General features: G+C 34.6%; 1 protein-coding gene across 2 annotated transcripts in view; it reads right to left on the bottom strand.

Annotated features, from left to right (window-relative positions):
* Positions 1 to 18,394, bottom strand: part of AFG1L (AFG1 like ATPase) — a 197,409-nt gene that overhangs the window by 77,049 nt on the left and 101,966 nt on the right. For both annotated transcript variants that reach the window (XM_045499208.1, XM_045499207.1), the window contains exon 8: positions 17,622 to 17,680. In XM_045499208.1, the coding sequence (XP_045355164.1) occupies positions 17,622 to 17,680 (59 nt within the window). The remainder of the gene's footprint in view (positions 1 to 17,621; positions 17,681 to 18,394) is intronic.

Below are 18,394 nucleotides of genomic sequence, written 5' to 3'. Positions count from 1 at the left end.
AAAGCTAAAGATGGCTTCCTCCGAGCACTGATGAGGTCCGCTCCCTCATTACTAACAACTGAAAACTTGTGATGCATTTTGTTTCAAGAGAATCCAAAAGTCCTTGCTATAAAGCAGACAGGGGGGTGCTGAGTCCATTCACTCCTTCTGTATCACAACCATTATGTAAGAAGTATAAAACACTGCCTTTATGCTGCCAAGCCACAATGACTCTTCCTACATCAAAGGATTTTCACCACCAGGGTTTTTTCTTCAAAATTTATTCAAGCTAAGGGCAGAGAGACAACAATTCATACACGCTAATTACGTCTAATTATCTATTCCCTTTTCTGACCAGCTTCGGCCAGTGTTATTTGCTATCTGGATTTCTCACAACCTCCCTTTGCCCTGTCCATCCAGCCCAACAGTGAAGGCTTTGAAGCAAACAGTTGTGGCTTTTTAGAGTTTTCTCAATATAAAGTTCAAGCAAATTAAATAATTATTCTGTTAGTTTTGACACATTTATGCGTTAAATATGAGGACCTCTTGGTTAATTTGGCAAATTCCTCACATCTCTTCATGGCTGGAATCATAGTAACACCCTCTCTTATGGGAGCGTCTCCTCATGCTTTCTTTTCATGATCTAAATGAAATGTTTATTGGATTAAAGTTCTTCTCTGCAGACCTCCACGGTGGCCTATGACAAAGAGCTTAAAAGTTCTATTAATTGGTTTGAGTTTTCAGGGAGGGTAAAGGGAGAATTTTATTTCACATTACATCACTAGCCAAGAAAATTGCCACGTGTAATTAAACTAATTTATCTCATGAGTCAAACAACTAATTCATATTTAAGACACACTTCCTTTCAATCATTTTTACCATTAGAGAATTGATTCCTTGTAATTTAGCCAAAAATAACTATTTATTATTCTAAGAGAAGAGAATTCAAGACCTAACAGTCTATATTTTACACATAAGCAATAGCCTGCTGTAGTCCAGTTTGATAAATATATCATCTATATATTTTATTTCTGATTACATAAATATAAATGTATCATTTATATATTTCATGGGAAATCTATGTTTCCATTTTATGTAAGACAATTACAGAAAATATTATTTTAAAAGGCATACACCCAAAATCACTTTTCCATAGGTAGGCCATGACTAATATAAGGTGTACATTCTGCTATCAAGATGAACAAGAATTACATTTTAAATCCACATTACAATAACTTTTAGTCTAGATATTTATTTATTTCAAGGACACAGCACAAAAATACTGTCACAAAGTTTAATGCCTGTTACTATAGCCAATTTGCTTAAATATATTTTCTCAAACATATAGGAAATAGGTATATGAAAATAGATTTCGTTAATTTCTTTAGCCTAAAATTTGGCAAATTATAGGAATGTTTTGCAAGTCAATAACTCATTTTTGTATCTTAAAACATTAAATACTAAAGTTCAAATGAACACTTTAGTGGTTTATGGGGGAAAGTCATAACTCTTTTCAATTCTGGACTTCAGTCTATTACTTTTCCACATTTTGTTTCTTTCAATCTTTAAGGGATAAAAACCTAACTCCTAAGTAAAGACATGATCACACTAACAAAGAGTTAATCCTTGCTACACTGACTCAGGTGACAACATAGTAGAGGTCAGTCAGCGGAGTTGACACTGACCTCAAGAGCTGATTCTGATTACTTAGCCCTCTGAAATCTCTAGTATTGAAAGTTATAATGAACAAACTGACAAATCAATTTCACCAATGAAATGAAAATTATGGCAGGAAGAAATGGCAAATATACACTTAACAAATCTATAAATCCCAATGCAGGTAGCTGGGCAGTCTGAGCATTAAAGTGTTTTACCTGAGGGTTATAAACAATTTTTTTTAAAGTTTGTAACTGGAAATCACACAATATCGGAATATTCTCAGAGTTCACTATAGATGTAAGATTTCTTAGGAAAAAAAAGTCCTCAGGAAACAAAAACAAAAGCTAATACTCAGCATTTTGAGGGGAGTGGGCAGTTTTAGATAAAGGATGCGTAACAACTGAGAAACATTAACAACCAAGTAGAAGAAATAAAGTTATTGCCTGAACATTAAAAAATATTATAAAAATCGTAATAATAAAACCATTACTACTTTAGATTATAAAGTATTTTTATTTGTTGCATAGTTAAACCCAACAAATGTTAAACCAAATCAGATTATGATGCTTTCCCAATGGACAACTCTTTATCAGGAAAAGGAAAATTCATATTTATAAGTTAATGCTAGTATCTTATTTTTCGATAATTTAGTAATCTAATATTCACCAAAGAGAAAATTATACTGCGGAATGCCTTGTTGGTTATTTCTGACCAGCTTACAGGTGTGATTTTCACAATCCATTAAACACCTAACTCATTTCTTTTCTAATCATTTAATTGTAAATAGAAATTTAAAAACTTAACAAAGAAGATAGTTTGCTAAAACATTAGTGTGAATGAAAGTTAAAATGCCACATTACTGATAACAGAATCTATCACCATATAGCAAAACACTACATACAATACTACACAGGAACATTTCCCATGGGGAGATTATTTTAGATCTGTCCACATTGTTAAAATGATTAAGGAAATCATAAAAAGGGACGCCTGGCTGGCTCTATCAGTAGAGCACGCGACTCCTGATCTTGGGGTTGTTAGTTCGAGCTCCCTGTTCAGTGGAAAGATTACTTAAAAATAAAATCTTTAAAAAAAAGAAAGAAAGAAAGAAAATTATAAAAGAAAGTTAATAAAATCACATGGAAAATTATTTTTTAACTCTAAAAAGTATGAATAGCATTTATCTCATTAAGGGCTCATTAAGGAATACATCAGACACAATGATTTATCTAAGTTTAAGTGATGGAGTAAAGAGACAGATTTTTACCCAAATATAAAACAGCTGTCCAAAATACCATAGATGGCTGGAATTTGATCAGATGAGAAAAGCAACAATGCTTGCCAGGCAATCCATGTATCAAGAAAGCCAATAATAGTGTCTAGCTGAAATTAACCTAAGAAACTACTCTTCTCAAAATATCAATTGGTCCTTTCCTTTCAACCACAAAGATTTCAATTTTTAAATTATGTATATATATATTTTTTTTAATTTTTTTTTGAGAGAGAGAGAATAAGAGAAAGCTCACACACACTACACACATACAAGCTGGATGGAGGGGAGGGGAGAGAGAGAGAGAGAGAGAGAGAACAAGAACCCCAAGCAGGATCTGCACTGTCAGCACAGAGCCCTTTGTGGGGCTCAATTCCACAAACAGTGAGATCATGATCTGAGCCAAAATCAAGAGTCGGACACTTAACCAACTGAACCGCCCAGGCACCCCTCAACCACAATGATTTAAATAATGTTTACAACACAAAATTATGTTCAATGTATACTATACGATGAATGCGCATTTAAGATATGATTTTCTTAAATGTAAAAATTGAAGATATTTCTAAGAAAGTTGATCCTAACAAAACTGGTATTTCTCAACTTATCAAATTATTTGAAATTGATACTGAGCCACTGTCTTGTCTTTTGGTTCACCAGAAGCTTCCTCCCTTCTATCAACCATTTATACAGCAAATTCTTAAAATGACACTTTCTGCAAGATTTAAAAATGAATCTATGCTGACACAGGATTCCCACCACATAAAAAAGTCACTCTTCACAGAAAAAAAAGTGCTATAACATATGTTATTTTAAACACTTATCTCTCTTTCCTTTGCATGTTGTATAAATCAGGGATAAGAAAACTTTCTGTTAAAAGCAGATAGTAAATATTTTAATTTGAAGGCCGTAAGTGCCACAGCTACTTAACTCTGCCACTGTACTGTGAAAACAGTCACAGACAATACATAAATGAATAAGCATGAAGTTTTTCAATAAAATCTTATTTACAAAAACAGGTGGCAGAGTGGATTTGGCCACTGGCTATAGTTTAACAATCCCTGGTATAGCTTATCACAGTCTAAAATACTGCAGTGTGGAACTAAGTCAGATACTTAATTTTACAGAATAGCGCTATGTAGATACCAACATATGCTTTCACAATTATATGTTTATATACTTAGAAGAATTACTTCTGTTTTATTAAAATCACAACAAAGATTCTTTAAGACTAAATCAGCAAAATCAGGACATTGTGTTATATAGTAAGCAAGGAGTTTCAAGTTCGAAGCATGCACAATAATCATAGTATTAACCATCTTTAATATACATAAGGGAATGTTACATACTAAATTTTTTTTTAATTTACAGTAGTCTCCCCCCACCCCCTTATCTGTGATGGATACAGTCCAAGATGCCTAAAACTGCAGATAGTACTGAACCCTATATATCCTATGTTTTATACACACACACACAAACACACACATACATACCTAAGATAAAGTTTAAATTATAAATTAGACATAGTAAGAGATTTACAATATACTGTAATGAACATTATGTGGTTATGGTCTCTCTCTCAAAATATCTTATTGTACTATATTCATCCTTCTTGTGAAGTGAGATGATAAAATGCCTACATGATATGATGAAGTAAGTAAGTGACAAAGGCAATGTGACATGGTGTTAGGTTACTATTGACCTCTGACAACAGGTCAGAAGGAGGATCATCTGCTTCCAGACCAAGGGGGATCCTCAGGTAATTGAAACTGTAGCAAGTCAAACTGTGGGTAACAAGGAACTACCCTACATGCAATACATATTCTTTTATGGGGGTGGGGGTGGGGGTGGGGATCTGACTTTTAAATACATTTGCAAGTGGGTGCTTGGGTGGCTCAGGTCGGTTAAGCGGCCAACTCACATTGATTTTGGCTCAGGTCATGATCCCAGGGTCATGAGATGGAGCCCCACGTCGGGCTCTGCACTGGGTGTGGAGCCTGCTTAAGATTCTCTTTCCATCTATTCCTCCCCGCCCTCAAAAATTAATTAATTAATTTCCAACTTTCAAGCAAACAGGAGAATGTAATAGTTGTTATGTTATAAAAATCTCAAAGAATTACTAATCACAAAATTTTTAATCTGTAATTCTCATGCTTGTGTTTCTTTTCCATGTGGTTTTTTCCTCCATGATGAATGCCCTTTCCCACTTTGCCTGGTAATTTTTATTTGATTTCTAAGTTTCAATTTAAGTATCACTTGTTCTTTGGAAATACTCCTGACATGTACCATCTACTCCACTCAAACTGCTGGTGTGGGATGGGGCCCCTTTTCTATATTCTTTGGCATTCTATAGTTAACTCAATTACAGAAGTTCCCACCTGACACAAAGAAAATTTTACTGACTTACAGACCATAAAAAAGACAATATTTAACCAGATTCAATGACCACCACCAATGTTTTATTACTCTAATATCTCCATTTAAAAGTTATTAATTCTGACTTAAAGTAGTTTGTTCAAGAAGTTTCATGAGTTCTATAAATCCTACGATACTACATATCCAAAAATATGTATCCGCAGGCTTAAATTTTCGTGACAGCTTGGCTAACAAGAAGGCACATCTTTTTTTTTTTTTTTAATGTTCATTTATTTATTTTGAGAGAGAGAGAGCAGGGAAGAGGGACAGAGGGATGGAGAGAGGGAGAGAGAAGGAGAGAGAAAGGGAGAGAGGGAGAAAGAGAGGGAGAGAGAGAGAATTCCAAGCAGGTCTGTTGCAGGGCTCAATCTCATGACTACCAGATCATAAAATGAGCCAAAATCAAGAGTCAGATGCCCAAACCACTGAGTCACCCAGCTCCCCAACTTTTCTTCTATTTAACTGTATGACTCTTTCTTTATCCTTGAAATTCAGTTATGCATCAGAAAAATATATTACCCCTCTATTTTATCTTTATTTTTCTCTTTCAGAAATATGAATTATGTGAATGATTGATCTGTTGTCTGCTTTCCATGTCTAGCATTTGCACTGTAATTGTTTTATCTCTGACTATTCTAGCTACACTTTGTGTGACTTTTCCATAAGTTGAGTCTATTTATCACTAATTTTATTTTTAGCAGTTTCGATCCTTTAACTTGTTTTTCCTAAGATGCTTTTCACTTTTTTAATGTGTCTACCCTCACTCTATTTTCTTAGCTCTGCCACCTCACTTTCCATCTAATCTTGCAGCTACTTTACCTGTCCTCTTATTTCACTGGTACCCATAACTTCTTTAATTTCTTTTAAAATATAGTAAAGTTATGGGGCGCCTGGGTGCCTCAGTCGGTTTACGTGTCTGACTTCGGCTCAGGTCATGATCTCGCGGTTTGTGAGTTCGAGCCCTGAATCGGGCTCTGTGCTAACAGCTAGCTCAGAGCCTGGAGCCTGCTTCAAATTCTGTCTCCCTCTCTCTCTGCCCCTACCCCACTCTGTCTCTCTCTCTATATATATGTATGTATGTATGTATATATATATATGTGTGTGTGTGTGTGTGTGTGTGTGTGTGTGTGTGTGTGTGTATATATATATATATATATATATATATATATATATATATATATATAGTTTTATCTACAAAAGTCTCCCGTTTCCTTAGGTAGTTCTTCCGAAGTATACTCTTTATGTGCTTTTACTTATTAGTGCGTGTCTACCTCTCCTGTTTGCCCCTGCTGCTTCCTTCCTATGCCCACCATTTCACTCTTTTAATAATAGCCTCTGTACATAGGACCTATGTTCATTCCATTTTGCTTTTTGCTAATTCCTTAACCCTGAATGTGAATAGTCCTACCCAGATCTGCTGACTTCCTAAGAAGGGTAGACAAAAATTTACCTGCTAAAAGAATGGGTTTAATTATAAAAAATAATACAAAGGGCACCTGGGGGGTTCAGTCGGTTAAGTATCTGAATTTGGCTCAGCTCATGATCTCACTGTTCATGAATTCACGCCCTGCATCAAGGTCTGTGCTAACAGTGCAGAGTCTGCTTAGGATTCTCTCTCTCCCTACCTCTCTGCCCCTCCCCCGCTCACACTCTCTCTATCTCTATCTCAAATTTTAAAAATATGAAAAAGAAAAATAAACAAAAAATAATACAAGATCATTCCAGAAAAGTCTAATGTTAGAATTCTTAGAAAAGTAAGGGATGCCTGGGTGGCTCAGTCAGTTAAGTGTTCAACTCTTGATTTCAGCTCAGGTCATGATCTCATGGTTTATGGGTTCAAGCCCCATATCAGGCTCTGCAATGACAGAGCAGAGCCTGCTTGGGATTCTCTGTCTCCCTCTCTCTCTGCCCCCCCCCCCCCCGCCGCTCGCTCTCTATCTTTCTCTCTCAAAATAAATAAACATTTTTTAAAAAAAGAAATCTTAGAAAAGTCTAACAGAGAAAATGTAAATCATCTATAATCTAACTCTTCAGAAATAAGTTCTAGCTATATTTTGAGGTATTTATTTCCAGTAGTTTTCTATTCATGTACATGTACATTACTTCCACAGTTAAGAGTACTGGATATACTCTTGCATCATATTTTTTCACTCAAATTATCTGTGAACATTATTATACATTATTAAAATCTTTTTAAAAATATCATTCCAAGTAAGTATACTATAATATCCCCTCATGTGACTGTACCATCATTTACTTAATGATTCCTCTAAAGATGGGAAAGATGTTCCCATCACTGCTTCTTAAAAATAGTTATCCTGGGGCGCCTGGGTGGCGCAGTCGGTTAAGCGCCCGACTTCAGCCAGGTCACGATCTCGCGGTCCGTGAGTTCGAGCCCCGCGTCAGGCTCTGGGCTGATGGCTCAGAGACTGGGGCCTGTTTCCGATTCTGTGTCTCCCTCTCTCTCTGCTCCTCCCCCATTCATGCTCTGTCTCTCTCTGTCCCAAAAATAAATAAGCGTTGAAAAAAAAAAAATTAAAAAAAAAAAATAGTTATCCTGAGGCACCTGGGTGACTTGGTCAGTTCTGCATCCAACTCTTGGTTTCAGCTCAGGTCACGATTTCACATTTCCATAAGTTCAAGCCCCATGTCGGGCTCTACACTGGCAGTGCAGAGCCTGCTTAGGATTCTCTCTCCCTCACTCTCTGCCCCTCTTCCTTTCACGATATCTGTGTTTCTCTCAAAATAAGTAAATAAAAAAGGTTTTAAAAAAAGTTATCCTATTTATATTTTTAAAGTATCTGTAAAAAAAAAAAAAATACGGCTCTGAGCTCCTAAATTACAAAATATCCTGTCTTCTTCTTTACAATTAAAAGCTAAGATGATGGAAACCATTAAAAAGTGAAAAGGCAACCTACTGAATGGGAAAGATAATTTGCAAATTATCTTATCTGATAAGAGGTTAATATCCAAAATATATAAAGAATTTATATGACTCAAAACCAAAAAGCCCCATGTAATCTGATTAAAAGATGGAGAGAGGACCTGAAAAGACATTTTTCCAAAGAAGACATACAGACAGGCAACAGACTGCTCAATATCACTCATCATCAGAAAAATGTAATTCAAAACCACAATGAGACATCACCTTACATCTTGTCAGAATGGCTAGAATCAAAAACACAAGAAATAACTCGGATGCCTGGCCAGCTTGCTCAGTTGGTAGAACACATGACTCTTAATCTCAGGGTCAGGAGTTTAAGCCACATGTTGAGCATGGAGCCTACAAAAGAAAAGAAAGAGAGGGAGAGGAAGGAAGGAAGGAAGGAAGGAAGGAAGGAAGGAAGGAAGGAAGGAAGGAAAAATATTGGCAAGGATGTGGAGAAAAAGGAATCTTGCTGACAGGAATGTAAATTGGTGTAGCCACTATGGAAAACAGTATGGAGTTTCCTCAAAAAATTAAAAATAGAAATAGCATACTACTATTCAGTAATCCCACTACTGGGTATTTACCAAAAGAAAATAAAAACATTCATTCAAAAAGATATGCAGCCCTGTGTTCACTGCAGCATTATTTACAATAGCCAAGATATGGAAGCAACTCAAATGTCCTTCAATAGATGAATGGATAAAGAAGATGTGGTAGATGTACACAATGGAAAATTACTCAGCCAGAAAAAAAAAGAATGAAATCTCACCATTTGCAACAATATGGACGGACCTTCATTATGCTAAGTGAAATAAGTCAGAGAAAGACAAATACCATATAATTTCATTTATACATGTAATCTAAAAGACAAATGAATAAAGAAACAAAAATTAAACAGACTCCTAAATACAGAGAACAAACTGATGGTTCTTGGCAGGTGAAATAGATAAAGAGGACTAAGAGGTACAAATTTCCGTATGGAATCTGAAAAGACCCCGAATAGCCAAAGTAATGTTGAAAAGAAAACCAAATCTGGAAGCATCACAATTCCGGGCTTTAAGCTGTATTACAAAGCTGTAATCATCAAGACAGTATAGTACTGGCACAAAAACAGACACATAGATCAATGGAACAGAACAGAAAACCCAGAAATGGACCCATAAACATATAGACAACTAATCTCTGACAAAGCAGGAAAGAATATCCAGTAGAAAAAAGTCTCTTCAGCAAACAGTATTGGGAAAACTGGACAGCCATGTGCAGAAGAATGAACCTGGACCACTTTCTTACACCATACACAAAAATAAACTCAAAATGGATAAAAGGCCTAAATGTAAGACAGGAAACTGTCAAAATCCTGGAAGAGAAAACAGGCAACAACCTCTTTGACCACAGCCACAGCAACTTATTTGACATGTATCCAGAGGCAAGGAAAACAAAAGCAAAAATGAACTACTGGACCTCATCAAGATAAAAGGCTTCTGCATGGCAAAGGAAAAAATCAGCAAAACTAAAAGGCAAACAACGGAATAGGAGAAGATATTTACAAAAGACATCAGATAAAGAGTTAGTATCCAAAATCTATAAAGAACTTATCAAATTCAACATCCAAAAAACAATCCAGTGAAGAAATGGGCAAAAGACATGAATAGACACTTCTCCAAAGAAGACATCCAGATGGCTAACTGACACATGAAAAAATGCTCAACATCACTCATCATCAGGGAAAGAGAAATCAAAACCACAATGAGATACCACCTCACACCTGTCAGAATGGCTAAAATTAACAACTCAGGCAACAGTAGACATTGGCGAGGATGCAGAAAAGAGGAACCCTTTTGCACCTGGTGGGAATGCAAACTGGTGCAGCCCCTCTGGAAAATAATTTGGAAGTTCCTCAAAAAATTAAAAATAGAACTACCCTACGACCCAGCAATTGCACTACTAGGTATTTATCCAAAGGATACAAGAGTGCTGATTCAAAAGGGCACGAGCACCCCAATGTTCATAGCACAACTATCAACAACAGCCAAAGTATGGTAAAAACCCAAACGTCAATCGACTGAGGAATGGATAAAGATGTGGTGTGTGTGTGTGTGTGTGTGTGTGTGTGTGTGTGCGCGCACGCGTATATATATACATATATATATATATGTATATGTATATATATGCATATATGTGTGTGCATACATACATATGTATGTATGTGTATGTATGTATATATACACATACACATATATATACATATACACATACATACATACATATACACATACATACATACATATACACATACATACACACACACATACATACAACGGGATATTACTCGGTGATCAAAAAGAACGAAATCTTACCATTTGCAACAATGTGGATGGAACTAGAGTATTATGCTAAGCAAAATAAGTCAGTCAGAGAAAGACAAATATCATATGATTTCTTTCATGTGGAATTTAAGAAACAAAACAGATGACCATAGGGGAAGGGAAGTAAAAATAAGAAAAATAGAGAGAGAAAAAAACCATAAGAGACTCTTAAATACAGAGAACAAACTGAGGGTTGCTGGTGCGGTGTTTGGCAGAGGGATGGGCTAAACGGCCAAGGGGCATTAAGGAGGGCACTTGTTGGAATGAACACTGCATGTTATATGTAAGTGATGAATCAGTCAATTCTATTCCTGAATTTCATTATTACATTATATGTTAACTAACTTGTATTTAAATTTGAAAAGATAATAAAATAAATAAAAATTTTTTAAAAAGAGGTACAATTTCTAGTTATAAAATAAGTAAGTTACAAAGATGAGAAGTACAGCATAAGGAACATAGTCAATAATGTTTGGTGACAGATAGTGACTACACTTAGTGTGGTGAACAGTGAGTAATATATAGACAGAATTGTTGAATCAATATGTTGATTAGCTTCATCTGAAGCTAATATAATGGTAAATTTTAATTATAGTTCAATAAAAAAAAAAACTAAGAGACTTCTCCTTTTGGCCAAAGCAGAGTATTTAGAAGTCAATTTTGCCTTCCTGCCATTAAGCACTAAAACACCGGACAAAACATTTAAAAACTCTACTACCAGACATAATACAATGAGTAGCAAAAGACACAATCCCTGAGATGTGGGAAATAAACCAGTTAAGCAAGCATTACACTTCCCATGGCTTTCTGTCAGAGGCAATTTCTAGACTGCAGCACAGCAGTCTAAATCAGTTGAGGAGACAGTGATCAGAGCTCTAGGAAGTTGAGGCAGTTGGGATTTGCATGGCAGAGTTCAGTAAAAGAGGAAGCTATGCAGACACAGAGATCTAGAATATCTGCATAGAGAATGTCTGTAATCTTTGGCTGCATATTAAATTGCACGTGCATAAGGTGAAACTTCACAAGACTGGGGAAAGAACAATCCACAGAAAGCTGGGAGATACAAGCATTCTGAACAGACAGAGTAGAGAGAAGTTGGTGACACTAAGGGGATTCAGTAGAGACTCTAGAAGGGTCACATTTAGAAGAAAGGGTAAAATAGTCTTAGAGTAAAGGCTACTTGAGACATACTATCAAAGCTTAGAAACAAGCCTCAAGGGGCACCCAGGGTGGCTCAGTTGATTAAGTGTCCCACTCTTGATTTCAGCTCAGCTCATGATCTCACAGGTTTGTGGGATCAAGCCCTGCATTAGGCTCTGTGCTGGCAGTGCGGAGTCTGCTTAGGTTCTCTCTTTCTCCTTCTCTGCCCCTTTCCCACTTGCGTGCTCTCTCTCTCAAAATAAATAAACATTAATTTAAAAGCCTCAGAAGGATAAAGCTGATCTGCAAGCAACTTAACCACTTGCCAAAATAAAATTCAACAGCTTTAAAGGAAGTAACACTCAATATAATCACCACAATGTTCATCATCCAATCACAAACTATTAAGTTTGCCAAGAATCAGGAAAGGAGGACTCACAACTGGGGGGGGGGGGGTGGGGGTGGGGGTGGCGGGGAGGTTAAAATCAGAACACAAAAACAAAACCAAAATGACAGAAATGAAGGAATTAGCAGACAAGGACATTTAATAAAACGACTTCTACTTCTGGGAAGATGGAGTAGATATCCTTTCTCTGTCCCTCCTGACATGTACAATTTAAAATCCTAGAGATCATATATAAAATAAACATAGGTACATACTAAAAAGTAGAACAAAAAAGAGGTAGGGATCTCAAGACCTGAGAAACAACAGAATGGTGAGTTCTCTGCTTTTCTGTTCAATTCATGTATTCCAGACTTGGAACTGAAGAAGCCAGCATCCCAGAATGCCAATGGACATGGACAAGGGAGGACCCAGGAAAATGGCAGCATAGCAAAGAAGAAACTTTTCAACAATAACTTGTACTGTGGCAAACACCGCAGTGGAAAAAACTGATGCCACCTGCACCCTTTCCAGCAAAGGCTGAGAGGAGTCTAGAAGTACATTCTCACAAGGCTGTTAATGAGGCATCCCAACACTCCTGCCAGTGACATCAGAGAAGGCTAAGTGGGGAACTGAAACTTTCAACCCTGGGGCACCTGGCTGGCTCAGTCAGTGGAGCGTGCAACTCTTGATCTCAGAGTTGTGAGTTCGAGCTCCATGTTGGGGGTAGAGATTACTTAAATAAATAAATATTTTTTTAAAAAAGAAAAATTCATCCCTGCCAGTCAATAATGAGCACCCCGCCTTCCCTACCCTGATGATGTCAGTGGAACCTCTCCACCAGCAGAAACAAGGAGTACCTGCTCTATAGATGCTGATAAAGAACCTGGACTGCCCCCTATATCTAGCAATAATTAGACAGTGCCTATCCTTCTGTTAGAATAGTGCCCAAAAAGCCATCTAAAACTCAAGTTTAAAGATGACAAACAAATGGCCAATAAGCACACGAAAATATGCTACTCATCACTGATCACTTGAGAAACATGAATCAAAACTACAATGATTACACACAGAAGAATTAAAAGGACTCAGACAAATATTAGTACACAAGTGTTCACAGCAGCATTATTCACAACAGCCAAAAGGTAGAAACAACCCAATGTCCATCAATAGATGAACAGATGAACAAACAGTGGTATATATGTATAATGGAATCTCATTCCTTAAAAAGGAATGGAATCTGACACATACTACAGCATGGATGAACCTTGAAGACATTATGTAAGTGAAAAAACCCAGACGCAAAAGAACAAATATCATATGACTCCATTTATATAAGGTACCTAAAAATGGCAAATTCATGGAGATAGCAAGTAGAATGATGGTTACCAGGAGTTGAGAGAAGAGGAGAATGGGGAGTTATTATTTAATGAGTACAGAATTTCAGTTTGGGAAGACGAAGTTCTAGAGCTAGGTGGTGATGATGGTTGCCCAACAATGTGAATGTACTTAACGGCACTGATTGTACACTTAAAAATGGTTCAAATGGTAAATTTTATGTTATATATACTTTACCACAATAAAAAAAATTTAAAAAATAAGATCCAAAGTCTCATGACAGATTATGAAACTGTCCAAATTTCAAATGAAATTCATTCACACCAAAAACCAGGAAGATCTTACACTGTAAAAAAACATCAAGATGACAGAGATGTTAAAATTATCTGATAAAATTACCCTATGCGTGTGCAATTTAAAGCAGATATGACAAAAATGCTTCCACAATTATGACTATGCTTGTAACAATAAAGAAGCTTGCATCACTACTTAGTAAAACAAATTCATTATAAAAGTTCTATTCACAAGCAATATTTAATCATTCTAAATCTGCATGCAACTTACAGCCTCGAAATATGTTAAGGTCAATGACAGAATTACCAGAGAAATAAATAAATTCATAATCATAGTGAGAGATGTTTTCCATAAGCTTCATAATAATTGATGGGAAAAAATAATAAAAATTTGAACACAATTAACAACTCCAATCTAATGGGTGTACTGTGTTATATATACTATCACATACAACTGTAGTTGAGTACTCATTATTTTTGAGAATACAAAGAATATTTTTATAAAAATTGGCCATATATTAGGCCATAAAGGAAATTTCAACAAATTTTAAAGGATTTAAGTTGCATGGAGCATATCCTCCCACCACAACGCAATTAACCATTTGTCGAGAAAATAGTAACAACAGGAAATTTCATATGCTTGTTTGGAAATTAAAAAACATACTTCTAGCTAACACATGCGTTAAAAAAGAAATCACAATAGAAATTAGAAAATACTTTGAACTTAATAGTGAAAATACTAAATATAAAAACTTAAGGAATGCAGCTATTTACGGGAAAATAAATAGCCTTAAATGCAGTTAGGAAAGAAGGTTGAAAAGAGATTTAAAAAAAATTAATCTCAGTAAATTAGAAAATGAAGAGCAAGATAAATTCAAATAAAATGCAAGTAAGAGCAAAACTGGAGCCTCCCTACTTAAATGGCAGTGGAAATTATATGTAAGGGTTAGGTTTTGTTTTGTTTTGGTTTTGCCTTGCTTTGCTTGAAGGAGTTCTCCAGGAGGGCTTCCTAGAGGAGATATACCTAAACATTTTCTATATTCTTTCCAGTACTATGGCTTTTTCTTTTCTTTTTTTAAATAAATTGTGGTAAAACATACATAACAAAAACATTATCATTTTAACCATTTTAAGTGTGCAATTCAATGGCATGAAGTACATTCATGATGTTATACAACCATTACTAATGTCTATTTCCAGAACCTTTTCATCATCCCAAAGAGAGACTCTACCCATGAAATAATAATTACCCATTCCCCACTCCTCTCAGCCCCTGTAACCTCTATTTTACTTTTGTTTCTCTGAATATGCCATTTCTAGGCACATCATATAAGTGGAATCATATAATATTTGTCCTTTTGTTTCTGACTCCTCTCACTTAGTATGTTCTCAGGGTTCATCTGTAATGTAGCAAATGTAAAAATTTGCATTCCTTTTTTATAGCAAAACAATAATTCATTGTATGAATATACCACATTTTGTTTTTTAACAGCATATTAGTCCTCCTCATCATTCCTACTATCTTATAAAAATATTATTGTTTACTAAGAACTTATATAGGCTCTTGTTTTTTTGCAATACTCCAAGCAACAAATCACAAGTTCTTGTAGTGAATTACCAATTTGTCATCACTTGGTTTATAGGAGAGGACATAAAAGAAAAAGTGAATATACACTGTACTTTTTCCCCAAATAAATTTCTATCTGGTTTATAGTCTCTTTTTATTAAACCAAGATTCTCTATTAGTTTTAAGATTGACTTCTGCTATACAGTTCTCTCAGCTGGGTCAAAATGCAAGAGTAACACTGGCATATGTGAATAGGCGAAATGTGATTTAAATAAATATGAAACAAACTTTCCTTAAAAGGAAACCTCATATGCCCACCAAAAAAGCTCCAGGGAAACCAGCCACAGCATATATTTACCTGGCTGATGTTTTGTTACATGTGAAAAGTCTTTTGAATAAACGGGACATTTTAAATACTTTCTTATCCAATAAGATATTCATTTTCCTAGGAATTTTAGTTTGTGTTCAATTTCAAATTGTACATTATTTATTTCAGTTCTTGTTCAATTTCAAATTTGGATAATTTATCTCTTTGGGTTTCTTCCTCTCTACAAATATATATGTGTGTGTGTGTGTGTGTGTATATATATGTATATATATATATATTCTTCTCTACAAATATATATATATATGCACAATACATATACTATATATATATACACAATATATATACAATACATACATATATATATATATATATATATATATATATATATATATGGAGGGAGAGAGAGAGAGAGAGAGAGAGAGAGGGAGAGAGAGAGGGTTAAAAAGGGAAAAAATTAAACCCAATCTGGCCAATTTAGTTGTTTATTAACAATGCTATTATATATTAAAGTATGACAAATTACTGGCCAAAAAATAAGGTTTGTGGTTAAAAAAAAAAAAGTATACATACAAAGTTCCCTGAGAACCTTTAACTTGTTTCATTCTGTGAGCCTTCTCTCTTTACATTTTGTATATTTTATGCTACATGAAGACACTATTTTTAGTACCCATTTTTCTTAGCTTCCTTGTTTATATTTTGGTATCTACATGTACCAAATTACTTTGGATTCCCAGCATGAAGAAAACACTGTACATTTACCTTCCCCCCAAATGCAAAACATGAATATAAAGGGGAAAAAAATACTAACAGCATAAATCTTCAAAGAGTACTTTTCCTTACATCTATAAATATCTCAGAGAAATTAAAAACCTCTGGGAACTTAAAATTGCTCAAGGAAAAAAATGTTTTAATTCTCCCAAGTATAGCACAGGGAATAAAGTTTGGTACCAACAATTTGAAAAAGACTATCTGACTGTATCTTTAGAATACTTGTAGAAAAAAATAGTTTTACTTCTCCTTCTTGATAAGAATTTTTGAGGTTTTAGGTTTTTAAAAATAATACAACCTCATCCCTTCTTCAGTTATATTGCTATAGACTGGGAAAAATTATGTACCTAAGAATTATGGGAGTTATATTTTGGCACATATGCTTATTTTTGGTACTGTTTTTGGTACTTCATTTTGCTTTGTGTTATAGATATTTGTGTATGTCCTATATGCCCAACTAGATTATAAATGACTTGTAAGCAAGAACAGCCTATTTCATGATTGCATTACCCATCATGCCCAAAGTAGCACTTTGCACATAGTAGGTTCTCAATAAGTAATGGTAAAATATAGAATTATCGAATAATTGTATAAAAATTTATTTAAATTAACAGTGAAAAAAGAAGCTATTTTATTCTTAATCATCTTGTAATGAAGACTATTTCAAACTCCATGCAGTGATGATACACACAAATATTTAAACTATTTAGGTGCCTCAACTTGACATAATTTCATAACTTGATGGCAATCACATTTAAATATATTAGAATATTTTTGTAATAATGCTACTCTAGAATAGCAACTTTAATAGCTGAGAAAACACGTTAAAGACCATTAACCTGAAAGAAATAGAGAACATTAAACATTTTTTTCAGAAATCAATGTATAAGGTTAAATATTGCACTATAATATTTATGAGCAAACCTCAAATTAGAATTTATAAATGCAAACTATCAAATGTTTCAGTTAGACAATAATTTAGACTATATTTTATAATTTCTCCTGTGTACACATTGATGAATACTATATAAAAAACATTCTTTTCTCCTTTAGTGTCTTTGACTATAACTATCTAATATCAAAATGAATTCTGCTTGAATGCAAGACCATAGGCAATCCTATAAAAGCCCTTAATTATCAATCAATATGATATTAATCAGTGAACACAAGTAAGTGATTTTCCTTACCTTTAGAACAGCAATGAATGGTACAAAGTTAGCTCTTTGGAGTCCATTTTTATAGAGATCTGAAAGAAAAAATTGATATTAGCATTTTACATAGCCTAAAATCAATGTTAACTCATATTTTGGCCTGAGAAATAAAGCTTTTATTTATAAAAAAGGTAACATGCAAAAGAAAAATAACCAAAATGATTTCCATTCTGGTACTACACAAAATTCATTCTTAATAAGAAGAAAAATTAATAATTACAGAAAGGAGATCAAAAGACATTCAATCAAATTAGCTTTAGAGTATAATAAAAAGCAATGAAAGAATTTCAAAGATATCACAAATATTCCTAAGTCAATAACTCAACACAAGATATATACTTAAAAGTATTTAATATTTGAAAATATAGAATTTTACTAGTAAAGGAATTATATTGTCTTCTATCTCAATCTATAGTAAAAATTCTTAGTACATAATTAAAAATGTATGACAAGATTAGCCTTTTAATAAAATACATCAACAGACAGAGCTGTGCATATATTTGTATCAAAGTTATATATTTAACATAAAGGTGAATAACACTAAGGCCACTTTATTTTTTTTTTTTTAATTTTTTTTTTTTAACGTTTATTTATTTTTGAGACAGAGAGAGACAGAGCATGAACAGGGGAGGGGCAGAGAGAGAGGAAGACACAGAATCCGAAACAGGCTCCAGGCTCTGAGCTGTCAGCACAGAGCCTGACGCGGGGCTCGAACTCACAGACTGCGAGATCATGACCTGAGCCGAAGT

The sequence above is a fragment of the Leopardus geoffroyi genome, chromosome B2 (genome assembly GCF_018350155.1).
Source record: "Leopardus geoffroyi isolate Oge1 chromosome B2, O.geoffroyi_Oge1_pat1.0, whole genome shotgun sequence".
Classification (NCBI taxonomy): Eukaryota; Metazoa; Chordata; class Mammalia; order Carnivora; family Felidae; genus Leopardus; species Leopardus geoffroyi.
The sequence above is the reverse complement of the archived record's forward strand: the minus strand, read 5'-3'. Positions and strand labels throughout refer to the sequence as shown.